The following is a 26087-nucleotide window of genomic DNA, read 5'->3' on the forward strand; positions in this document are numbered from 1 at the left end:
CTGTTTAGGGGAATCCTTTATTGGAAGATGTTGGCTGGCCCTGATTTATTTATGTCTGGATTCCCCTGTTTTTTGAGTGTTGCTCTTTATTTACTGTCCTGTTTTTAGAGGGTTTTTTTTAAAATACCTTTAAATACAGTAGGGTCTCACTTATCCAACGTTCTGGATTATCCAAATCAATGTTTTCAAAACGTCATGATATTTTGGTGCTAAATTTGTAAATACAGTAATTACTACATAGCATTACTGCATGTAGTACTTTTTCTTTCAAATTTGTTGTATAACATGATGTTTTGGTGCTTCATTTGTAAAATCATAACCTAATTTGATGTTTAATAGGCTTTTCCTTAATCCTTCCTTATAATCCAACATATTCACTTATCCAACATTCTGCCGTCCCATTTATGTTGGATAAGTGAGACTCTACTGTACCTTTAAATACCTTCGGGTGAGAAGGGCGGGATATAAATGTTGTAAATAAATAAATACCAGATTTAGTTCATTTTCATGATTTCCTCCTTTCTGTTGAAATTGTGCCCATGTGGTTGTGGATTTCATTGGCTTCTCTGTGTGGTCTGGGCAGAATTTCAACAGAAAGGAGGAAAGCAGCCAGGCTTTGAAGCTGTAAGGCTTCAAGGTGATTCATTGCAACATTCACACTTGCCTCAAAACAGACAAGACTACTTTCTCCCACTTTAGACATTATTCCACAGATATCTAAACCCCTCTTGCTTAGTTTCCAACAGACCTCACAACCTCTGAGGATGCCTGCCATAGATGTGGGCGAAAGGTCAGGAGAGAGTGCTTCTGGAACCTGGCTATAGAGCCCGGAAAACTCACAACAACCCATTCCTTTCTTGTGTTGTCGAAGGCTTTCATGGCCGGGATCACAGGGTTGTTGTATGTCTTTCGGGCTGTGTGGCCATGTTCCAGAAGTATTCTCTCCTGATGTTTCGCCCACATCTATGGCAGGCATCCTCAGAGGTTGTGAGGCATGGATAAACTAGGCAAGGAAAGGAAAAAAGCTCTTCTCTCCCTCTCCCTTTGCTGAGAGTTTCTCATGCCTCTCTGCAAAGAATCCTAAATCCTCCTCTCCTCTCCCTTCTTTCTCTTCTTCCTTATAGGATTGTAGGTGATGCCTCTCTTTTCTCCCACCTCTTCCCACTCCCTCCCTGAATCCTTCTCTCCTTCCTTTTCTTCTGCAACTAACTCCTTTCTCTCTATTGTTTTCTCTCATGCCTCTCTTTGCAGCCTCCTCTCCCTGAATCCTCCTCTCCTCTCCTCTCTTCTCTTCTTCCTTCCTTCCTTCTCTTTTTATTGGGATAATTGTGTTATTGCTCTGTTATTGTTATTTGATTGATGTATCGGGCAAGGCCCCATGTAAGCGGCCCGAGTCCCTTCGGGGAGATGGGGCGAGGTATAAAAATAAAGTTATTATTATTATTATTATTATTATTATTATTATTCTCTTCTCCCTTATAGGATTGTGGGTGATGCCTGTCTTTTCACCCACCTCTCCCCACTCCCTCCCTGAATCCTTCTCTCTTTTCTTTCTTCTGCAACTCCTTTCTCTCTCTTGTTTTCTCCCTTGTTTCTCCTCCTTTATACTATTTTAGGGGTGCCTGTCTTTGCTCCCACCACCCACCCACCCACCACTCCCCAAATCCTCCTCCTTTCTTTCTTTCTCTCCCTTCCTTCCTTCCTTCCTTCTCTTCTTCCTTATAGGATTGTGGGTGATGCCTCGCTCTCTTTTCACCCACCTCTCCCCACTCTTTCCCTGAATCCTTCTCTCCTTTCCTTTCTTCTGCAACTCCTTTCCTTCAAGCCTGTTTCTTCTCCTTTATACTATTTTAGGGGTGCCTCTCCTTGCTCCCACCACTCCCCAAATCCTCCTCCTTTCTTCCTCTCTCTCTCCCTTCCTTCCTTCCTTCCTCTCCTCTCATTCAGCTTTCCCTTCTCTCTCTCTCTCTTTTTCTCTTCCTCCCACACACACGTTCCTTCCTCCTTTTTCCCCAAAGGAGGAAAAGGAGGAGGAGAAGTCGCAGGCAAGAAGAAAGGCGCATCCATCCATCCATGTATCCAGGGTTGGGAAAGAGGAAGGGATGCTCTCCTGCTGGGTCTCCCTCCCCTCCCCTGGGTTTGTTTCCTCTGTGGTTCCGCCAAACAAACAAAAAAAAAACAAGAGACACAGATAAAGGAGATACCTCTGTTTCGCACAGAGCCAAACACTGGAAGAACAAGATAGCCGACGTGGACCAGAACCATGCTGCCTGCCTCAGCTGCCTGCCCCGGAGTCGGTGGCTCCTCTTTCCCGAGGCGGAGGAGGAGGAGGAGGAGGCGGAGGAGGAGGCGAGGAAGGCGGCGTCCGGGGCTCCTGCTCTTCCCGCTGCGCCCGGGGCCGAGGCCACTGCCGAGGCCGGTGCCGCTGCTGCTGCTGCTGCTGCTGAGGGTCAGAGGAAGACAGATGGCCCATGGAAAGGAAGGCTGCGCGCCCCGGCCCCACCATACATTCAAATGTGGAGCTGGGGCTGCAGCTGCCTGGCACACAAAGGGAAGGGCGGCCAATGGGAGGCGGAGCGGGGGCAGGGACGGACTCTCTCTCTCGCTCTCTCGCTCGCTCTCTCCCTGCCTCTCCCCTCCCCTCTTTCCCAGCCCCCTCCCTCCCTCCCTCCCTCCCTGGATCCGATCTGGGCGGAGAGACGAGGAGGAGGGAAGGGCTTCGCGAGGAGAGCGGGGCGCAACAGCCGGCCTCTCTCTCTCTCTCTCGCTCTTTCTCCCTCCAGGGGAGGGGAGGGGAAGGGGAAGGGAAAAGGGAAGCGAGAAGAGAAGGAAAAAGGGAAGGGATGGGAGAAGGGAAGGATGAAAGGAAAGGAAAAGGGGAGAAGAGAAGGAAAAATGGAAGGGAGAAGGGAAAGGGAAGGGAAAAGAGAAGGGAAAGGGAAGAGAAGGAAAAAGGGAAGGGGGAAGGGATGGGAGAAGTGAAGGAAAAGGAAGGGAAAAGAGAAGGGAAGAGAAAAGGGAGGGGAAGGGAGAAGAGAAGGGGAAGGGATGGGAGAAGGGAAGGGAAAGGAGAAGAGAAGGGAAGGGCGAAAGGAAGGGGAAAGGGAAGGGAAAGAGAAGGGAAGGGAGAAGGGAAGGGAGAAGGGAAGGATGAAAGGAAAGGAAAAGGGGAGAAGAGAAGGAAAAATGGAAGGGAGAAGGGAAAGGGAAGGGAAAAGAGAAAGGAAAGGGAAGAGAAGGGAAGGGGGAAGGGATGGGAGAAGTGAAGGAAAAGGAAGGGAAGAGAAAAGGGAGGGGAAGGGAGAAGAGAAGGGGAAGGGATGGGAGAAGGGAAGAGAAAAGGGAAGGGAGAAGGGAAAGGAGAAGGGAAGGGCGAAAGGAAGGGGAAAGGGAAGAGAAGGGAAGGGAGAAGGGAAAAGAGAAGGGAAGAAGGAAAGGGGAAAGAAGGGAAGGGAAAAGGGGAGAAGAGAAGGGGAAGGGACGAGGGAAAGGAGAAGGAAAAAGGGAAGGGAGAAGAGAAGGGAAGGGCGAAAGGAAGAGAAAAGGGAAGAGGAAAGAGAAGGGATGGGAAAAAGGAAGGGGAAGGGGAAAGGAAAAGGGAAGGAGGAAGGGAAAAGGGAAGAGAAGGGGAAGGGAGAGGGAAAACGGGAAAGAGAAGGGAAAAGGGAAGAGAAGGTGCAGAGGACAGGAGCAGGGGAATACACAAAACTGATATTTGTTCACAAGGTGTTATATGTTTCATTAATTTATATTTTTTCTTTGTTGCCCCCAATTTATTATTCAGGTTTCTCTAGCTGCAACCATTTTATTACACCTCAGCCACCTCCTCTGTCAGGCTTTCAAACTTCTTGGTTGGCATGTTCAAGAAGACACACAAACTCTTTAAAACAAGACTATGATATTTATTTATATTGGAACAGTTAAAAGGTATAGTGATTTCAATAAAATATTAGGCTTTACTCTTACAAAGAATGGTTTTATAACTTGAATTCTGTGGAGATATGTTCCTTCGTACAAAGTACGGTTCAGACCTATGACCCTTTAAAACTTTTTCTCCTGTTGCTTGACTATAGAGTCTCAATATAGTTCTTAGCCATTCTTTCCTGAAGCCTCTTAACTATATTCCTCAAAGAGGTATCTCTCTAATAACAGTTCCCAATACTATTTCTATCTTCAAACTCCAAACACCATCCAACTAACTCCCAAACTGACTGAATAAATTATCTGACTGCATAGCTCCAACTGTCACTTTGGCTCCGCCCATCTCCAGTTGCTAAGTAACTCCCTCCATTTACATCAGCCAATCAGACTACAGTTCAAGTAATGGCTGCCTGATTGCTCCTCCCCCTTGCTCTGCAGTGCTTAGCTTTTGCAAGCAAGGCCTGAAGCTACCTGTACACCAACCTTGTAAGGTAGGCCAATCCATTACAGAAAGGAACAGAAGGGAAGGGAAGGGAAGCAACAGCCGACCTCTCTCTTGCTCTTTCCCCCTCCAGGGAAGGGAAGGGATTATAGAATCCTAGAGTTGGAAGAAACTTTGTGGGCCAACCCCCTGCCACGAACCAGGAAATCACAAAGCACCTCCGACAGATGGCCATCCAGCCTCAGCTTAAAAGCCTCCAAAGAAGGAGCCTCCACCACACTCCGGGGCAGAGAGTCCCAATGCTGAACAGCTCTCACAATTAGGAAGTTCTTCCTCATGTTCAGGTGGAATCGCCTTTCCTTCCTGTAGTTTGAAGCCTTTGTTCCGCGTCCTAGTCTCCAGGGCAGAAAGCTTGCTCCCTCCTCCCCATATTATTATTAATAATAAAACTTTATTTATATTCCACCCTATCTCCCCAGAGGGACTCAGGCAGATTCCAAACATGAAAGGCAACCATTCACACAACAACAATACACCCGTAATAATGAAAATTGTCGTTATTGTCAACCCAACATATAAAAACAAATTATGACTTAACAACTAAAATTAAATAAAAAAAACACAACGTGTTATATCAGACATAAGACAAAACATCAAACTTTCCCTCACATCTTGATACCTGGCCCTCCTCATGTCTCCTCTCAGCCTTCTGCAGGTTAAACATGCCCAGCTCTTTAAGCCGCTCCTCATAGGGCTTGTTCCCCAGACCCTTGATCGTTTTAGCCTCCCTCCTCTGGACACATTCCAGCTTGTCAACATCTCCCTTCAATTGTGGTGCCCAGAATGGGACACAGTATTCCAGGTGTGGTCTGACCAAGGCAGAAGAGAGTGGTAGCATGACTTCCCTGGATCTAGGCCAATGGTTCTCAACCTGTGGAGCACGGCCCATCAGTAGGCAGTGAAAACGAAAATCTCCAAGATGCCAGAAATAAGATGGGAACAACTGCCTTTACCTCTATTTGGGTTGCCTGTCCTTGTTCATTGTATAATCGGCATTGAATGTTTGCCGTATATGTGTTCTGTGCCATTCTGAATCCCCTTCGGGGTGAGAAGGGTGGGATATAAATACTGTAAATAAATAAATTGGGAAGGGGAACCCAAACCGATCAAGAAGAGATGCTGTATTAAAATTCCCATGGATGTTAAAAGGCATGTAGGCCTTTGAACACGGGGAAGGAGCGTGGAAAGAAGGGAGAAGGAAGGATGGAAGGAAAGAGGAGGAGAAAGGTCACTGGGTGAGTGATCTCTGCCCATCAAGCAGGGATATTTGCATTTTCATGGATGAACCTGGACACATTTGTACACAGGAAAGGATTGTGGAGGGAAAGGGAATGAAGAAGGAAGGGAGGAAGCAAAGAGAAAGGCTTTAGGAAGGGGCACAAACTGATCCAGAAGATTATCATGGATGCATCTGTAATGCAGAATAAAGTCAATTTTGAGGCTACTTTAACTAACATGACTCAGTGCCAGGGAATCCTGGGAGATGTCGTTTTATAAGCCCTTCAGCCTTCTCTGCCAAAGAGTGCTGATGCTTCACTAGAATACAAATGCCATGATTCCATAGCATTGAGCCAGGATAGTTCAAGTTCCAAACTGTGTTCATTCAATAGTGTAGATACACTCAATGTTCGCCTGTAATTCCACAGGTGTTGTTTCTAACTCAGAAGGAGAAAACGTCTTCCAAACCAATAAGGAAGGAACCCTTGTGATGATAAAGGATGTTTTTTTTTTATTTCGTGTCAAAAGCATTGTATAATAAATAAGCTTAAAACTGATAAAGTAAAAGGATCACAAGCAGCTAAATAGTTTTAGACCCAAAACAGGCAATAGCAACCACATTGTCTGTAGCTTTAAACAACTCTATCTCTGTACATGAGACAGGACATTGTGGGCAAGCCTATATATGCGGGGAATGTGTCCTATATATTTCTAGAATGTGTTCTCTCATATTTTAAAAAGTGTTTCATATTTGCAGTTCATCCACTTATGTGGGGGTCCTGCTCCCTGAACCCTAGCGGATGCAGAGGGGTGTCTGTATTATTGTTATGATTACTATTGACTTGTCTTATGTTTTTCTGTCCCTGCAAAGACAAAGTGGCGAGTGCTGTCAGGCCAGTGGCAAAACACAGCTTGTGAGCTGCCAACATGTGCAAACATGGCTTGGGGGAGGTGGGGCTCATGGGAAGATGATTTTCAAGCTTTCACTGGATTTATTCCAAAAATAATACAGACGGCTTGAAAAGGTGGGTGCATTGTGGTACTGCAAGGTGGTTGCTTCAAAGGCCTCCTGCTTCTAAGGTTAGTGCAGAATCTATCTAAAAAGGAGAATCTCAGATTTTGCTGAAATGCCTCAGCTGTGGACCTTTCTGGAGGGAATGGGGAAATACAGTCCATACAAGCCTGTAGTTTACTCAAATGCCTACATCTTCCAATTTCATGCTTTTTAGGGATGAGGAATATTGGATATTTTTTTTGGCACTGGTGTCATTTACTTTACACTTGTAGTTGGAATTTATCCTCCAACTTTCCCAGTTTGGCAAGGAGAGTCCCAGTTAATCTTTTAGGGCTCAATTTTTTCAACTGCTTTTAAAATATCCACGTTTTTGTCTCCTACTCCCACTTTCACCATCAATTGCTGCAAAGTGAGTTTGAAGTGCAAAAGAGGCTTGCAGTCAATAACCTTAAGGTGCATCCACACTGTAGACTTGATGCAGTTTCAGACTACTTTAACTGCCATAGCTCAATGCTATGGGATTTGTGGTTTGATAAGGCACCAGTTGACTTTGGCAGAGAATACTAAATATTTCCTAGCATTGAGCCATAGTAAATAAAGTGTCAAATTGCATTCATTCTACAATATCCTGTCCTTCCCAGTAGTCTCAGGCAAAAAAACAACTGCTGGTGCCGCTTCTGGCCTGCATATACTTCCTCTTTAACACTCTTTGCCATCTGGAGCCAACTCTGATATTGCTTTGCCACATTTACCTGATTTTCATCTGTGAAATCATAAACAACCATAGGCTTGAGGAGTATAGAGAAGAGGAATATTCCATAATTGCACCAGGAAAGAAAAATAGTGGGACAGAACAAAAGAGGAGGAAAGGCAAGAGGTGAGATCTAGAGAGAGAAGGGTAGCCCTTACCAACTGCTAATTCTACCCCCATTTATTGCTAGCAATGTAGACATAAAGGGATTTCATTAGAAAAAAGTACAAAAGCATTATTTTATTGATTTATTAAATTCTACCTTTCCTTCAATGAGGATGAAAGGTAGAATGTATCATGTCAGAAGCAACTTGAGAACATACTGCAAATTGCTTCTGGTGTGAGAGAATTGGCAGTCTACAGAGACGTTGCCCAGGAGACACCCAGATGTGTTAGCTGGGGGGCTTCTCTCATGTCCCCATAAGCTAGAGCTGACAGATGGGAGCTCACCCCATTTTATGGATTCAAACCGGCAACCTTCAGGTCAGCAACCCAACCTTCAAGTCAGCCGTTCAGCCGGCACAAGGGCTTAACCCATTGTGCCATTGCAGCGTTCTCCAATGAGCTGAAGGTACTAGTGTCCTCTTCCTCCTTCTTTTTTCCCAACTGCCTTGCAAAGTAAAACAGAGATAAAATGCCAGTTCTCCAAAGTTATTCACAGAGTGTTCAGACTCACTGAGAACCAGGGACCCTTCCACACAACCATATAACCCAAAATAGCAAGGAAGAAAATCCCACAATATCTGCTTTGAGCTGGGTTAGAGTTTACACTGCCATATATTCCAGTTCAAAGCAGATAACGTGAGATTTTATTCAGCTGTATGAAAGGGACCTAGAACTGACATTTTTAAGGCCCAAACACATTGATTTTTTTTTTTTTACCATGCTGGTTCTAATATGCAGAATATGAATGGAACAGCAGTAGACAGCTGCAGTTGGTCCAGGAACCAGTTTACCCCTCACAATCCCATTAACTAACAAACTAACAAACAGTAAAGAGAGGAGGAGGAGGAGGAGGAAGAGGAGGAGGAGGAAGAGGAGGAGGAGGAAGAAGAAGAAGAAGAAGAAGAAGAAGAAGAAGAAGAGGCAGCCATGAGTGCGCTTCTCATTTTCAAAAATGACATTTTAAAAATATTAAATAGTAATGAAGGTTTCATTCCCTTTTTAAATATAAACAAAGTTCAGTGTAGGAATTCTGGAGGGATTGGGAGCCATATAATAATAATAATAATAATAATAATAATAATAATAATAATAATAATAATAATAATAATAATAATAATAATAATAAAAATAAAATAAAATATAACATCCTTGGGGACCACATGTCTATACTCTCTTGGTGTAAACAAACTGATTTGCTCTCTTAAGCAAGCAACAAGATATTAAGTATTTGAACAGTGAGATGGTTTGCCTTTAGACAGCTCACGCCTCTTCCTGTTTCCTAATTTAAAAGTGGCCAATTTTGTATCTTTTTTTTTCTCCTGATTTGCACACAATCTGCCAAGTGCTAATCTCAGGACTTTCACCTGCAGGTGAATTGCTCCACCCACCACCCTGCAAAAATCTTACAGATCTCACATTCTGCATCTTGTTAGATAAAGGACAGGGATGTTTAGGCCAAATAGAGAGTGTTGTCAGATCTCAGGGCTTGGCTGCAGGTCTCTGCCTTTTAGAGGATCATTTTGGATCAGAATACAAAATGACCATAACAGATTGGAGATCTGGCCCAAATTTATCAAAATTAACTTAAACAGGGAAAAATGTGTCATACTAACTACATTTAGGTCAAAAAAAAACGAAATGCACAGATACAGCATGGGTGAAACCTGTCTTGAAAACAATCTATGTGAAAGAGATTGAGGAGTTTAATAGACCACAAACTGAACATGAGTCAACAGTGTTATGTGGCAGCTTAAAAAGAATGTGATTCTAGGCTTCATCAATAGGAGTATATTAGTACTGTATCTAGATCAGGTGGCAGACAAGAGTGCAGTTTCACTAGTTGTGATAGGTTCAGCTCAAGGCAAAATAAACAACACATAAGCATACAAACAATAACAACATAAGATTATAGCAACAACCACAACAAACACATATAACATCATATAATAATAAAATTGTTAAAATGAATAAAATGCAGAAGTATTTGCAGATAAACCTAGCTGTCATCAATTAAGCAACTAAAGTGCCAATGTGAATAATCAGTCCTAACATGCACCCATTTCAGTCTACTTGAGGTCAAAGGTCCATTTTAAAAGCCATGTTTTTTAGCTAGATCGAAAGGTTTGGAGAGTGGGGGCTAACCTAATCTTTCTAGGAAGGGCATTCCAGAGTCGGGGGCCACCACCGAGAAGGCCCTCTCTCTTGTCCCCACCAACTACACTTGAGACAAAGGTGAGACCGAGAGAAGGGCCTCCCCAGCAGATCTCATAGAAGGAGATGCGGTCTTGAAGATAGGTTGGACCCAAAGCGTATAGAGCTGTGATGGGATTATGGAGATAAGGAGTCCAGGATGCAATGGACAAAAAGTGATGATCTCTGGGTCCGGTCCCAGACAAGGTAGAATAAAGGAAGAGTACCAAAAATGTCTATCCAAACAATCAATGTCTCTTTGTCTCGGGTTTTCCCCAGTTGACAGTTGGTTCCCACCTAGGGCAGTCCCAGATGGGGATCAGGAAACTCCTTAATCAATGTTGTGTGTATACAATGGTCAGGTGGTGCCTGCTCAGGTTGTGCCCTTGACCCGAGACACAGTTGGACATCTGGCTTGGGTCAGGCAGGGGTGGAAAAGTCAATGTAGCTTCTCTTTTTGTAATACCTTATACTATGCATAAAATACTGTATATAATCAAGTATATACTCGAGAAGAACTTTCTCACTGTGAGAGCTGTTCAGCAGTGGAACTCTCTGCCCCGGACTGTGGTGGAGGCTCCTTTTTTGGAGACTTTTAAGCAGAGGCTGGATGGCCATCTGTCGGGGGTGCTTTGAATGAGATGTTCCTGCTTCTTGCAGGGGGTTGGACTGGATGGCCCATGAGGTCTCTTCCAACTCTATGATTCTATGATAAGCCTAGTTTTTCAGCCCTTTTTTAGGGCTGAAAAAGCTCCCCTCGGTTTTTACTCGAGTATAAGGGTCTTGGCCGGCTTCTATTCAGGTCAGTTTATACTTGAGTATATAGGTATTCAGAATTGGACAGTCTTATCTTATCAAAGTCTTATTATTATCTTAAATTACAGTTTTATATAAATATTCAAAAACATTTAACTTACTGATGCCTCAAATAATGCATTTTTATTAATATCTATTTTTATTTTTGAATTTGACCCATAGCTGCTGCATTTCCCACCCTCATCTTATACTCGAGTCAATAAGTTTTCCCAGTTTTTGTGGTAAAATTAGGTGCCTCGGCTTATATTGGAGTCGGCTTATACTCGAGTATATACGGTATTTCATAAAAGAGGTTGGAAAAGGAGGTAAGGAATATAAGGCAGTCAAAGTAAAACAAGTTAGCCATATTTCATGAAAGGGGTTGAAACGTTTTCCTTTTCTGGCTGATGCCCAGCTCATGTGCATGTGCGTATATATAGATCAGCAGATTATGGCTGATGAGTCCCTGATGGTCATCTTTGTCTAAGGATTAGCCCGATCAGAAATGTTTTGGAAATTCCTTCATGGAGTCAGCAGGAGGTAGTGACCCTAGTACTGTCTGTGGGGAGAATCATAACTTGTTAATACATTTTGACATATAGGAATAGACATCTAGGGAAGGATGGGTATGGAATAAAAATATAATGTGTGCAGGAGGTTTCAGGGAGGGATACAAAGTAGACATACAGGAAGAGAAATAGAAACATTTTATCAAAGGAAGGTTAGAATTTATTGCCTTGCAAGAGATCTGCTGTTGCAGACTTGGTTCGTACATGCGCTGGTAGGAATCAGCACATAAACAGGCTATTAATAAAAAGAGTAAAATATATAAAATGGGGAATAGGCTTCTGTGGGGTCTGCAGCTGCTTGTTCACTATGGAGGTTGCGAAGACCTCGTGGAAAGAGAGGGAAAGGAGATGGTTTCATCCAGTTTGGCATAGATGTCCTTGGTGGACTATAAATCATTGGGGTGGTGGGCATTTTCGACAACAACAGTGAAGGGTGAACACCCCTGTGGTGTTTGTTTTGCTGTCTGTGCCCCTGATCTGAAGACTTCACCTCACTTTCTGTCCTTGTGAGAATTGGATTTTGAAAAAAAATGGCTTGCTATGCAAACAATGAGGAAGAGGCAAGCTTGTTTTCTGCTGCTCTGGAAATTAGGATACAATGGAGCAACAGATTCAAACAGCAGGAAAAACGATTCCACCCAATCATTAGGAAGAACTTTTTGGATGTAAGAGCAGTTTGGCAGTGGAACATACTGTTGTCTTCAAGTGTGGTGTAGTCTCCTTCTCTGGAAGTTTTTAAGCAGAGGCTGGATGGCCATCTGTCAGGGGTGCTTTGGTTGTGTGTTCCTCATGGCAAAAACTGTCCAGACCCTCCTGGAAAACCGCAGCTTCTATGTGGAGTTTCAGGGAAGGAAAAGCAGATGGAGGAGGCAAAAGAATGGTTTACCCCAAGGCAGCGTTCTTGCACCGACCTTGTTTAACATCTTCACGAACGACCAGCCACAACCACCACTCACAAAGAGCTTTATATATGCTGATGACCTTGGCCTAAGAACACAAGCAAAAGATTTTGAGACAGTTGAAAACCAACTCACTAATGCCTTGAAAGATCTCTCCAGCTACTACAAAGAGAACCACCTGATGCCTGGCCCTTCCAAGACACAAGTGTGTGCTTTCCACCTACATAACCGTGAAGCCAACAGGAAACTGAAGGTTGCTTGGGAAGGCCAAGAGCTCGAACACTGTTTCCATCCAGAATATCTTGGTGTCACCTTAGGTCGAACACTAACATTTAGGAAACACTGCATGAACACCAAGCACGAAGTTGCTGCACACAATAACATCCTGCAGAAACTTACTGGCAGTGCATGGGGTGCAGACCCACAAGTAATAAGAACATCAGCCCTGGCCTTGTCTTACTCAACTGCTGAGTACACCTGTCCTGTCTGGCACAAGTCTGCCCATGCAAAGCAGGTGGACATAGCACTGAACAAAACATGCACAATAATTACAGGATGTCTCAAACCTACACCTGTTGATGAACTCTACACACTAGCTGGCATTGCCCCCACTGATGTGTGATGGGAAGTTGCTGCTAACTGTGAGAGAAATAAGATTGAACACTGTGAAAGTCATCCACTGAATGGCTATCAGCCTCCACTCAGTAGACTCAAATCAAGGAAAAGCTTGACAAGAACCACCACTCCTCTTAATGTTCCTCCAGCAACAGCAAGAGTGCCCCTCTGGGCAGCTAAACCAGGCAATTCCAACTGGATGCCCCCCCCATGAGGGTCTTCCTCCAGGGGCAAACCAAGAATGGGCAACTTGGAAGTCCCTGAACAGACTCAGAAGCAGAGTGGGCACGTCAAGAGACAACTTGGCAAGGTGGCACTACCTGGAGGAATCCTCCTCCTTGTGTGACTGTGGAGCAGAACAAGCAACTCTGCATATGTATGCTTGCCCACAATGTCTTGCTTTCCTGTACAGAGGAAGAGTTGTTTAAAGCTACAGACAATGCAATCCTGTTGCCCACTTTTGGTCTACAACTATTTAGCTGCTTGTGATCTCTTTATTTTATCAGTTTTAAACTTATTTATTATACAATGCTTTTGACGTGAAATAAATAAATAAATGGCAAAATGGGGTGGAACTGGCTGGCCCTTGTGGTCTTGTTTAACTTTATGATTCTATGATTCTGTTGTACAAACTGTGAGCCTGTAACAAGACAGACATCCTGAAGAATGTAGCTCCCGGGGCCCCATTTTTAACTGGAAATGGATTTCTGCCTGGTCTTAGAATTCTGGCCTGTCAGTACTGTGTCTTTTGGAGTCCCTGCAACCTTATTCCAAACACTCTCCTTGCACTCGCCTTCCCTTTCACCTTTCACAGCTGCTTCTGACACATCGAGACACTTGCCTCTTGCCTCAGATGTCGGGCAACACATGTTGGCTTGGTCAGAGCCCCCCCCTCCCCCCATCGTGTCCTGCCTTTATGGCCAAATGCCTGGAACCCGCCAACCTCCTGGAGTGACTTCAGATACCCTCTGGTTGCCGTATCAGTTGCCTTGGGTGTCTCATAGGGCGCCCGTTCTCAGGCTCCCTCTTGTACCCCCCTTCCCCTCCTGCCGTCTTCCAGTTTTCATCTGTGCCTGATCTCTGTTTGCAATCTGATCCTTCAGTCTAGCTTCAAATTTTGATCAGATGCCAAAGGCACAGATTTCGGTTAAAATTAGCCCTCCTGTCATTCCTCTTGCAACCCTTGTCCAGTCTGCAAGTCAAGTTGTGTCGGAGTGGAGGGGGGGTAGAGTGTCAGAAACAGCAGGGAGGCATGTTGGCCTCTTTTGGAAGCTATCAGGATTCATCAAAGATGTGGCACAGAAGCTAAGCCATCTTCTCATTGCAGGAGTGCATACCTCCCCAGGAAAAGTAGAAAAGCTATTCTCTCTTTAAGGTGGCACTCTCCCATATGGGTCTGTCCATCTTCTAAAATTTGGGGAAGAAGTCCTTCTGGCTGTCTTAGGACACTTGATAGTAACATGGCAAGGCTTTCTTGTTGGATGCTTCCAGATTCTGAACAACTGGCATGATAATAGTACATGTGAAAGGTATCTAGGAGTCTCAGTAGACCACAAGCTGAACATGGATAAACAACGTGATGCAGTAGCTAAAAAATCTAATATAATTCTAGGCTGTGTCAAGAGGAGTCTAGGATCCAAATTGAGAAAAGTCATACTTCCTCTCTATTCTGCTTTGGTCAGACCTCACCTGGAATGACAGAGTGTCCACTTCTGGGTATCATAATTCAAGAAGGATATTGAGAAGTTGGAATGTGTCTAGAGAAAGGCAACCAAAATGGTCCAAGGTCTGGAAGCCAAGCCCTATGAGGAGCAGCTTAGGGAGCTGGATATATTTAGCTTAGAGAAAATAAGACTGAGAGGGGATATGATAACCATGTCACATTAAGGAGGGAGCAAGTTTGTTTTTTTCTGATTCAGAGAACCTCATGATAGTAAGAGCTGTTTGAGAGTGGAATATGCTACCTTGGAGTGCTTAGACCAATGTGGCAGAGCCCTTTGTGGGAAGCCAGTACCATGCTAGGTCAGGCCTGGGTTGTTAGTTGCTTCATACCTTTAAGTCATTTTTGACCTATAGCAACCCTAAGGCAAACCCATCACAGGTTTTTCTTGGCAAGGTTTATTTAAGGAGGTGGGTTGCCCTTGTGAGGCTGAGAAAATGTGACTTGCCCAAGGTCATCGAGTAGGTTTCAAACCCTGGCCTCCAGTCATGGTCCTACACTCAACTACACCACACTGGCTTTCTATAGCAAGTTCAATACTATAAGTTTTCTGGCATTCCAAGACTAAGAATTTGGATTCAGCTCAGCTTCCACTGGCTTTGCATGCAACCTTGTGTTTCTCTTTTTTTCTTTTTTTTCTTCTTCTTCATTGTTTGAGTGCCTCTTGCTTCGTTGCTTTCTTCTCTTATATCTCTATTTCCTCCTTGGCTCACTGCTGGTTATTTCCCTCCTGGTTTCCCCCTGGCTTCTGATTCTGTCTTTTTCTTGTTCTTTCATCCTCTCTCACAGATATTATCTTCCGTGGTATTTACCTTCACTGCAAATCGCGTTGCTGATCTCTCTTCTCAGCCCGAGTCTTCCTTTCTTTGTTCCTCCAACTCTTCCCTTTCTGCGGTTCTTCTTCCCAGCTTTATTGCTGTTCCCAGCTGAAACTCTTCTCCGCTTGACTTATCTAAAATTGAACAGTGAACCTGTCCACCTTCGGAAACATCTTAATTCCATCTCCAGGTCTCTATCATTCCTTTTCTCCAAACACATAACCCCAGATTCTTCTTTGAACTGCCTTTCTCTCCTCTTCTTCTTCTTTTATTCATGGCACCACAGAGCTCTACTGGTGTTTACTCTGGAGAAACTAATGCACATTTCTGTCTGATGTACAGCAGCTGTATTCTGTTCAATTTTGCAAAAGCAGAGCTGTTCGTGTAGCAATATTTGGAGCTGGATTGTCCCAAGCCTTGAGGTTTTTGGACCAAAACCAGAGACCTAGGATGTCTTCCAATGATGTTAATACAGTTGACTCTTAATCTTCACAGGTGTTAGGAGTGCAGGACAAAAGTGGAGGAACCACAAATATCTCTAGTACTGTTGTTTACTTTTGAACACATAGGTACAGTCATAAATTTCGTGCATTTTTACATAGTAAACTTGTTTTTGTTTTCCTTCCGTTTTCTAGTCTACTTGTATCATCTGCAGTAAAACCATGAATAATAAAATCAGTGAAAGTTAAATGTATGAAAGTTTAACTTCAATTCTAATCATTATGCAGTAAGTACCTACCACAGTTGCTCACAGCTTCTCATTCCAAAAGACATGCACATATAATATTTTATTATATTTCCTGTTTAGAAATAAAGACAGAAATCTTAGTTGCAATGACAAATAAATTAATCTTTGCAAAGTGATGTTCTAGAAACTGAACTGTAGATTTGCATAGAGTCCATTCCTTTGGTCTGGAAATGAACTCATCAAAACTGGAGAATTTTCACCTTATTCTCCTGCCTGGCAATGATCCACGAAAATTGGAGACTTGGAGTAGGTCCTTAGATCTGACTAATGGTGGATCCACATTGTAGAATTAATGCAGTTTGACACCACTTTAGCTGTCATGGCTCAACGCTTGTATTTTGGTGTGGCACCAGCGCTCTTTGACGGAAAAGGCTAAAGACTTTGTAACACTTCTACACCCATAATATCATTGCATTTAACCATGAAAGTTAAAGTGGGGTCAAACTGCATTAATTTTATAGGATTCCTAACAATGAAGAAGCCAAATACAATGGAACCTTGATATCTGATGGAGACCATTCCCAACAGCTATGTGGATACCAAATTATATGGATGCTCAAGCCCCATTATATACAATAAGGTAGTAAAATGATGCCTCTTATATAATGGTGATACATAGATTAGAGAGAGATGGACTGTAGAATCCATGGATATGGAAGGTGGACCTTAAGTAAATACATAGACCCTGCAGAGTCTTTGTAAATTGCAGTAACAAATCAAGATAATCCTCGCAAACTATATCAAGCTGCTTCTCCACAAGCTGAACTGGAGAACTACTTATAACCTTTCTGCTTGCCTGAAGTCAAGTCCACAAAAACAGAAAAATCTGCACCTTTATCTCCTTGGAGTTGATGCATAAAAACTGGATATTCAGGGCAAAGCGCTGAGCTCTGGCAACCCTGGCACCATAACACCTCTTTGCAAATTCAATATGGATGTACCTCACATATGCACCAGTGTGCATTGCATATGTGCCTTGGGTTCACATTCAGTTCCACAACATCACAATTCACTTAACAAAGCAGCAATGCACAGCTACTGCGTGACTCTCAGACTGGCAAACCATATTCTAAAATGAATCAGTTAAGAAATCCCATTACATAGCCCCATGAGTGCAAGGCGGTATGCCTACTCTATGCATGTGTTTGACATATCATTTAATGTCTGGTCACACGTCCATAGCAGCTGGGTTTTTATTTTAATTCCTGCAACACACATACCCACATTTGCATATTCGCTTAATGAAATAGCCTTTGTTTTCCCTTCGTTCCAATTACCCACCTGTGCCTCTATGAAATGAAGCCAGGAGAGAAGAGGGAGGTGAAATGCAGACCATGAAACCAGCCAATCAAAATCAAAGAGATGTGGCAATCTAGCCATGAAACCCACTACATGACCTTGGCTAAGTCAGAAGAAGACAATGGCAAACCTCTTCTGAGCAAATCTTGATGAGAAAACCCTACAATGGGTTTGCCTTACGATCGCCATAGGTTGGAAACAACTTGAAGGCACACAACAACAACAACAACAATAATTCAGCCCAGTGTATGCTACTTAGTGATGTCTCAAAAGGAAAAGCATTTGAGAATGCATTGATGCTTCTCATAGAGGTATTGATCTACACCAGTGGTTCTCAACCTGTGGGTCTCCAGATGTTTTGGCCTTCAACTCCCAGAAATCCTAACAGACGGTAAGTTGGCTGAGCTGTAGGCCAAAACACCTGGGGATCCACAGGTTGAGAACCACGGATCTACACCTTTATTGGAGTGATTTATTTATTTATTTATTTATTTATTTATTTATTTGCAGTATTTATATTCCGCCCTTCTCACCCCGAAGGGGACTCAGGGCGGATTACAATGAACACATATATGGCAAACATTCAATGCCAACAGACAAACAACATTCAGTTTTAGACAGACACAGAGGCATTTTAACATCTTTCTAGCCTCACGATTCCGGCCACAGGGGGAGCTGTTGCTTCACCGTCCATTGGTGGCTGTTCTTCCTCATTCTTTTCCTCGTGTTTTGCTGGCAGTTTTATGGTGTTGTAGATTAGTTAAATTAGCCTCCCGCATAGAGCGTACCTAAATTTTCCCTACTTGACAGATGCAACTGTCTTTCGGGGCTGCATAGGTCAACAGCAAGCCGGGGCTATTTTTTTTTAATGGTCGGAGGCTTAACCCGACCCGGGCTTCGAACTCATGACCTCTCGGTCAGTAGTGATTTATAGCAGCTGGTTACTAGCCAGCTGCGCCACAGCCCGGCCCCACACAGAATGATAACACAGAATGACTCCACGGGATCGGTACCCCCATTTTCATTTATCTATTTCCATCAAAATAAGTTCTCCAGTTTGCCTCTATGATATTCTTGAACCAGAGTTCTGTATTGGATCCTACATTCAACTTTTTCAACAGTATCAACTGTTTTGTTTCAAATATTGGGAGAAGCCTCTCCTTCCAACCGCACCATCTCCTGTAGTTTGCCCGATCCTTAATGACTATATCAAAGCTAATTAAAAATTCCATGTAACATTTCATAATGTTGGAGGCATTTTGTATGAATGCTTGGATAATTTCCAGTTCCTGTAATTAAATTTTTTGCCTCCTTGGAATTTCACAACAATTTTAATTAGAAATGGATTTTTTCTCCTTCCTTTGCTTTCTCTCTGGAAGGATTGTTTCGTGCCATTTCACATATTTCTTGCTGCTGCTGCGGCTGTTTTTGTTCCACCTCAGAGTTTGCCATGTATTAATAACGGCTGAAAATCCTCCCTATAACCACAGGGTTTATGGAGTACAAATTTCCACTTTCCTTCCTTCCTTTCTTCTTGAAAACATCTTGAATAGATCAGAGCTCGGGGGTTTTCATGCTTTGCAAAACCAGCAAATTGACTAGATAAAACACCAAGAGAAAAATGTTGAACATAGTATAACAAAAAAAATTGTTTGTACCACTCTCTTAGCAAAGGCAGATGACCTATCTTCACCAGACCTTGATTTATTTGGTGAAATTATATATCGTAGGTCTGTAGCTTCATCCTAACAGACTTTAATCCTGTGAAGCTAACCAGAAAGACGACTTACCCTCATAGATCTGCCCCTTTGAGGTCCAACCATTGCTGCCAATTGGAAAATATTTGTAAAATAAAAAATTATTCCCCCTAAATTCATGGATCTTTTATAAACTTGATGTTTAAAATATTGGACAATGGCCAGATCCAATTGTTAATGTGAGCAGACACTTTGAACCATAGGAATTAAATATAGGTGCTGACTTACCAAGTTCACATTGATTTCATTGATTTCAGTTGCGGGTTCTGTCTACACCAGACAAAATAATCCAGAATCGTCTGCTCTAGAGCAGCCCTGGAAACACAATGGAGAATCCACTTGTACTTGTGTGGAAGTGCCTTGAAGCCTTTTTGCAGTCCCCAAAGCCAAATGAGACTTTTTTTTTTCTGTGTCAGGAGCAATTGGCCGTCTGCAAGGACGTTGCCCAGGGGATGCCCGGATGTTTTGATGTTTTACCATCCTTGTGGGAGGCTTCTCTCATGTCCCCACATGGAGCTGGAGCTGATAGAGGGAGGTCATTTGCACTCTCCCCGGGTGGGATTCGAACCTGGCAGCTTTCAGGTCAGCAACGCAACCTTCAAGTCAAATGAGACAACAGGACATTAGTGCCCTATCCTTCTGGGTGCTGCTGCTACCAAATCACCGACAAAAGCAATCTTCTGCTACGGTCCCAATAGGGCACCTATCCATATGATCACCTGATGCAACATCTCCAGCAAGGTTTGCTGAGGTGCTGCTTCTGATTGGCAAAACAGTTGTCAGTCTTTCTGATATATGAATTGCCCAGGATCCAGCCTGATCCAGCTGTCCACATATCAGAAACACCAGAGGTCACTCCAGAGTTTCCGGGAAGTTCTGGAATAACTTGTGGTTCTTGTTGTGATGGATTAAAACAGTGGCTCTAAACCTTTCTAATGCTGCAACCCTTTAATATAGTTCCTCGTGTTGTCACCCCCAACCATGAAATTATTTTCTTTGCAACTTCTTAACTGTAATTTTGCTACTGTTATGCACCGCTGGGTAGTGAGGATGCGCTGGAGCATGCTGGGCCGGGCACTCTCCATGGTCTCAAAGTGGATTCAGTCCTGGGCCAGGCCCAGCGCCCAACAGCTTCGCACCAGGACCAGCTGCTTGTCGAGCGGCAGCTCCTGGAAGACAAAGTACAGTGTCTTCACCAGCACTGTCGAGGCCACTTTGCACACCGCCTGGGGGCGTTGCAGAGCCCCCCCCCCCCCTGCCTGGCACTGCAGAAGCAGCCCAGTTAGCCCAGTGATCCCAGCACCTGGCCTCAGGAGAAGTGGATAAGGTGGTGGAGGAGGCAGCGATAGAGGGGGTGACAGGGGGGAACCCGCCAGCACTTCTCTGCCACTGGCCCTTCCTCCTCCAAGTGCTGCTGCTCATGGTGGTGACGGTGCTCCTGGCTCTTGAGAATGTTGTAGACTGTGGATGTTGTAGATATGTGTTTTCTGATTATCTTAGGTGACTCCTGTGAAAAAAGTCATTCAACCTCAAAGGGGTCACGGCCCACAGGTTGAGAACCGCTGAATTAAAGTCTTGACGCAGTCTTGTTGTTACAAAGCTGCTGTATTTATTTATTTATTTCTAATATTTATATCCAACCCTTCTCACCCGAAGGGACTCAGGGCAACTTACAACACTGGCACAATTAGATGCCTATACAAAAACAATCAACAAAACATAAAATCAGTTAAAAACAATTAAATACAATATAAAATTACAGTATATAAATTTTAAAAATATATATGCTCAGATCTGTTCATCCGAAAATCTTGTGCCTTATCCATAGGTCAGTCTGTGTCATCTTGATCGTTTATTCGTTAAAAGCCTGGGCACATAGCCATGTTTTTAGGGCTCTTCTAAAGCCCAAAAGAGTTGGAACTTGTCTGATCTCTCTGGGGAGGGTGTTCCACAGCCGGGGAGCCACCACCGAGAAGGCCCTGTCCCTACTGTACGAGCTGTACAGTATCTGGACTGCTTTCAGCTGGTTTGGCCCATGTAGACATGGTACTAATCAAGTTCCACGTCTGAATTTAGGACTGAGGGCAAATGGAAAGTTTTGCCTTCCATGAAATGTTCCTTCAGTCCCCAAGTATCTAGCACTGCAGATAGAAAAAGACTGAAAATCATCCAGGCTGGAATCCTATTAGGGGCATATACAGTTGTAGGCAAATGTTATGCCTGCCAATGTCTTTCTTTTGTAATAGCTTGGGTTGACATTCCCTTCTTTCTCTGCTGTAACAAACCCTTCATACCTACTGTAGATCTACTGAAGAGTTATCCACACACTCATGGCCATTTATGCCTAGAGGATAGCAAGGGAGATCTCAAATCAGACACAAAATGATGACATCAGCCACTATGTCCTCATATTCTGGTGCAAAATGATGATATTATCCACTATGTGTCCTCATAGCCAGATGTACAATGAATACATCAGCCACCATGATCTCATAGTCAGATGCAAAATGATGACATCAGGCTCTTTTCCCCCATAGCCAGACACAAAATGATGGCAGCCACTACCCACAGATCCATAGTGGATCTCAGCAGAGGATGTCATTGCATCACATCTGGCTATAGCGTTCCTTTTCTGCTCTCCTGAAAACATGAATGGCCATGGATGAGGTGCTTCAGGATCTCTACAGTAGCTCTAGAGTGCAGGTGGTAGATGGTATGGCATAGTGTAGGTCTGATCTGATCCAGCTGGATTGCAGTCCTAGAACTCATGTCTACCATATCTGCTTCAGCTTTGTAATGCTTCCTATCCCTTTACATAGGACACCTAAACTGTATTTCAACATGCCCAGCAACAAACTGTAAGACACACGTGGGCAAATAACATCAGTGTCAGCAAGATGGCCAAGGTGATTAATGAGAAAGAACCGATGATTTGAGAGGCTGCAGAAGCTTGCTTTTGCTTGAGCCTAGAACAGGAGCCTCTGGTGGCTCAGTGGGTTAAAGCGCTGAGCTGCAGAACTTGCAGACCGAAAGGTCCCAGGTTCAAACCCGGGGAGTGGAGTGAGTGCCCACTGTTAGCCCCAGCTTCTGCCAACCTAGCAGTTCAAAAACATGCAAATGTGAGTAGATCAATAGGTACCGCTCCAGCGGGAAGGTAACGGCGCTCTATGCAGTCATGCCGGCCACATGACCTTGGAGGTGTCTACGGACAACGCCAGCTCTTCGGCTTAGAAATGGAGATGAGCACCAACCCCGAGTTGGACACGACTGGACTTCACGTCAGGGGAAACCTTTACCTTTACTAGAATAGTAGTTCTCAACCTGTGGGTCCCCAGGTGTTTTGGCCCAAAACTCCCAGAAATCCCGCCAGTTTACTAGCTGTTAGGATTTCTGGGAGTTGAAGGCCCAAACATCTGGGGACCCACAGATTGAGAACCACTGGCTTAGAAGAAAGAGCAAGACACAGCCCCACTCTTCTCCTCCAGCTAAATTAATTAACTACATTTGTACTTGGAACTCAAGTTGGCACCAATGGAAGCAAACCATGGAGGACAGAAGATGGAAGAGAAAGGAAACAGGACACTAAAAACATCCAAAAAAGTGTGATGCCGAAGCACTAACTGGAAGTGTCCCTAGTGAATGGGGAGAGTTGGAGTGTTGCACATTTGAAATGCTAGATATTTGGGTGGAAGGAAGAAGAAGAAAAAATCATGGAGGCAGAATTTGTATTTGCAGGAGGCAATATCTATTTTCTCTTCAGGATGGGAATTTTATTGCTTTACTCAACAGAGCATAAAGAGCAGACTTCTGTCAGTGTGGACAGGTGTTCCGTTGGCATTTTACTTCTCTTGTTTAGGAATTAGTAAATCCAACCAGGCAGCATTTTTCATTGGCTTAAAGGCAAGGCCACAGTGTGTGGGCTCTCCCATCCTAAAAGAATGACAGCCTCTCCAGATTAATACAAAGGGCAAATAGAAAAGCCTCCACACAGGGTCTCTTTCTGCCGTTGAAAGTGGATACTCCACTGGAACAGATTTCCAATAGATTTCTTGCAAGTCGGAATCAAATTTCTTTATGTTCCTTGGAGGCTGGGATATGTTTCCGACTAGCTTGCAGCTGTCTTCCGAGGGAGAGCTATTCAGCCTCCCCTCAAGCCTGGCAAGGGCAAACTGTGCGTAATAAACGGCTGGGGTTTTGTTTTGTTTTTAAAGAATTGCTACCAGAAACTCTATTAAAACAAAAATGAAACCACGGGGACTTGTAAAAAAATCCCAGTAGAATCCAAGACCCAGATTCTTTACAGATAAAATCTTGACTTCTTGTTCCGTGCATGCCCTATCAGCGATTGTTGTCAAAAAAAAAAAAATCTGAATGCTTTCCCCTATTTATTTAGTTAAATTAAATATCTGGGGGTGGTGGGTGGGACTGGATCCAAACAAGGATAAACAATTACTCATTCATTTGGATGGTGAAGTTAAAGCCACTTAAATTTCTTCAACGGACAATGCTTATATGTTGAGTGGCAGATGGAGTTGGCTTTACAAAGGCAGCTGTGTCCTCAGCTCGGAGCTTTTGCTGTGGAGGATGGTCCGAATCTCATGCTATGTTCGAGCCAGTTGTGGTCTCGTGGCTTGAGGGCTGGGCTGGCACTCCATACGACCAGACCATGACCCTGAAAACCCATAGTTTGGTCTTGGGGTCAGTCATCTGTTCACAGCCAAAGAGAAAGGCAATGGCAAAACTCCTCTGAGTAAGTCTTGCCAGTGTGGTGCACTGGATGATGACTTGGAAGACCAGGGTTCAACTCCCCACTCAGCCTTGCTTCATTAGTTGAACTTAGTCGAGTCTCACACTCTGTGAAAGGCTTCCCTTAAGTTGGAAACAAACGGAAGGCACACAGGGTTGCCATAAATTGGAGAAACTTGAAGTCCTTTTATTATGAGCAGGAGTGAACTTGTCCTATGTTGGGTTGGCATTGCAATGTGATACAGGGAGCGTACCGCCCCCCTGCTAAGCCAGCTCCACTGGCTGCCGATATGCTACCGGGCCCAATTTATAGTGCTGGTTTTGACCTACAAAGCTCTAAACGGTTCTGGTCCAACTTACCTGTCCGAACGCATCTCCTCCTATCAGCCCACAAGAACCTTAAGATCATCTGGAGAGGCCCTGGATAGATGCCTCGCAAGCGTGGCTGGTGGGGACGAGAGACAGGGCCTTCTCGGTGGTGGCTCCTCAGCTGTGGAACTCCCTCCCCAGTGACATCCGGCAGGCTCCATCCCTTCTGGGGTTTAGAAAGAAGTTGAAGACCTGGCTATGTGCGCAAGCGTTTAATGAATGAACTCAGTTAGCGTTGACATGGATTGGATTAAGGCTCTTGCACAAGGCTCTTGCAGTGATCCTGCCAGTTGTGTAAGCTGCCCTGAGTCCCCTCAGGGAGAAGGGCGGGGTAGAAATTTAGGAAATAAATATATAATATAAAATAATTATGTGACTGGAAAAAAATACCTATAAGTCTTGCTGTATGAATCTGCCCAGGTTTTAAGAGTTTCTGTCAACCCTACTTCCCTTACAGGGATTTTTGATGAGGACACCCAAGAAGGCCTACTCCCCTTTCAAGGGAGGCAAAATTGGCTTTAATGCCGATAGGGAGCAACCTTTTGTTCTGGCAGGCTTTTGGCAAATGACCGATTGCTGAAGGAGGGGGCTTTAAAATTGGAGGTGGTATACTTTCCTTTCCCAATGTATTTTTAAATTGATTTTCATTCTGTTGTTTTATAGTGGCAAGCCAGCCCTCCACATTTGCTGGCAAAAGAGAGAACTGTGACAAAAACCTAGGAATATCAAGGTTCTCCAACGCAACTCTACAGTCAGCTTCTGGTAGAAGTTGTCCATTGAACTGCACTGGAGGACCTTGAGGGTCCTAAAGAATTGTTCTTTTTTTGGAATCTCTGATAACTTCAGCATGACTTTATGGTCAGCTTCGAGCAGAAATTGAGCAGAATTGTACTAGAGGACTTAGAATTTGACTTGCAGACTCCCTAGAGAATCGGCAAGGCAAATTCACAAATGCGAAGGGAAAACAATAATCGTATTATACTGTTATAACCTACTATGGGGAGCCGCCGGTGGTGCAGCGGTTAAAACACCGAGCTGCTGAACTTGTTGACCAAAAGTTTGTTGGTTCAAATCCAAGGAGCAGAATGAGTTTCCGCTATTAGCCCCAGCTTCTGTCAACCTAGCAGTTTTAAAACATGCAAATGTGAGTAGATCAATAGGTACAGCTTCTGAGGGAAGGTAATGGCGCTCCGTGTAGTCATGCTGGCCACATGACCTAGGAGGTGTCTATGAACAACGCCAGCTCCTCGGCTTAGAAATGGAGATGCGAACCAACCTCCAGAATTGGACACGACTGGACTTAATGTCATGGGAAACCTTTACCTTAACCTACTGTGGTTTTAGTGGAGTGTGACAGAGGCAAACTGGGCAGCAAATGTCAGTAGTTTGGATTCTAGACTATGGCTCTGGAGACCAGGATTCAATTCTCAGCCATGAAACTCACCTTAAGCGAGTCACACACTCTCAGCCTCAGGGAAAGACAAGAGCAAACCTCTTCTGAACAATTCTGGCCAAGGAAACTCTGTGATAGGATCACCTTAGACTGAAAATGACGGGAAGGTGCATGACAACAAATAACATGCGTAAGACCAAAGATTTAATTTCTAGAGAGAGAAGCAAAAGAGTGAAAAATGAAGGTGGTTTTTCCACAAAGTTCTCCCACAAAGCAAACCAATGATCAATCAAATTTCTGTCTCTCATAAATTTTGATCCAAATCGATACAGGTTGTTACCACAATATTTCCTCTGCTTGCCACAAGTTTGCCATCCAATGGCAGCCAGTCAATATTGTAGCGAATAGGGCAGTGAAGCAACAACAACAATGTTTATAACGTCATTTCCGCCAAAGTGTGAAACATCAAACATGTACAATCAAATTCACTTTGGGTTTTAGTCAGAACTTTAAAGGAACTATTCAAAGTGCTGGGTCCTACTCCAAAAACAGATTCAGCTCTTTGAGAAGCTCCTTGAAATTTCAGATTCAGACTTG

General features: G+C 43.9%; 1 protein-coding gene across 1 annotated transcript in view; it reads right to left on the bottom strand.

Annotated features, from left to right (window-relative positions):
- Positions 1-2643, bottom strand: part of ark2c (arkadia (RNF111) C-terminal like ring finger ubiquitin ligase 2C) — a 145000-nt gene extending 142357 nt beyond the window's left edge. Inside the window, exon 1 of the mRNA XM_003214505.4 lies at positions 2205-2643. Coding sequence (XP_003214553.1) covers positions 2205-2265 — 61 coding nt within the window. The 5' untranslated portion in view covers positions 2266-2643. The remainder of the gene's footprint in view (positions 1-2204) is intronic.
- Positions 2644-26087: the final 23444 nt, after the last annotated feature.

The sequence above is a fragment of the Anolis carolinensis genome, chromosome 2, assembly GCF_035594765.1.
Source record: "Anolis carolinensis isolate JA03-04 chromosome 2, rAnoCar3.1.pri, whole genome shotgun sequence".
NCBI lineage: Eukaryota > Metazoa > Chordata > Lepidosauria > Squamata > Dactyloidae > Anolis > Anolis carolinensis.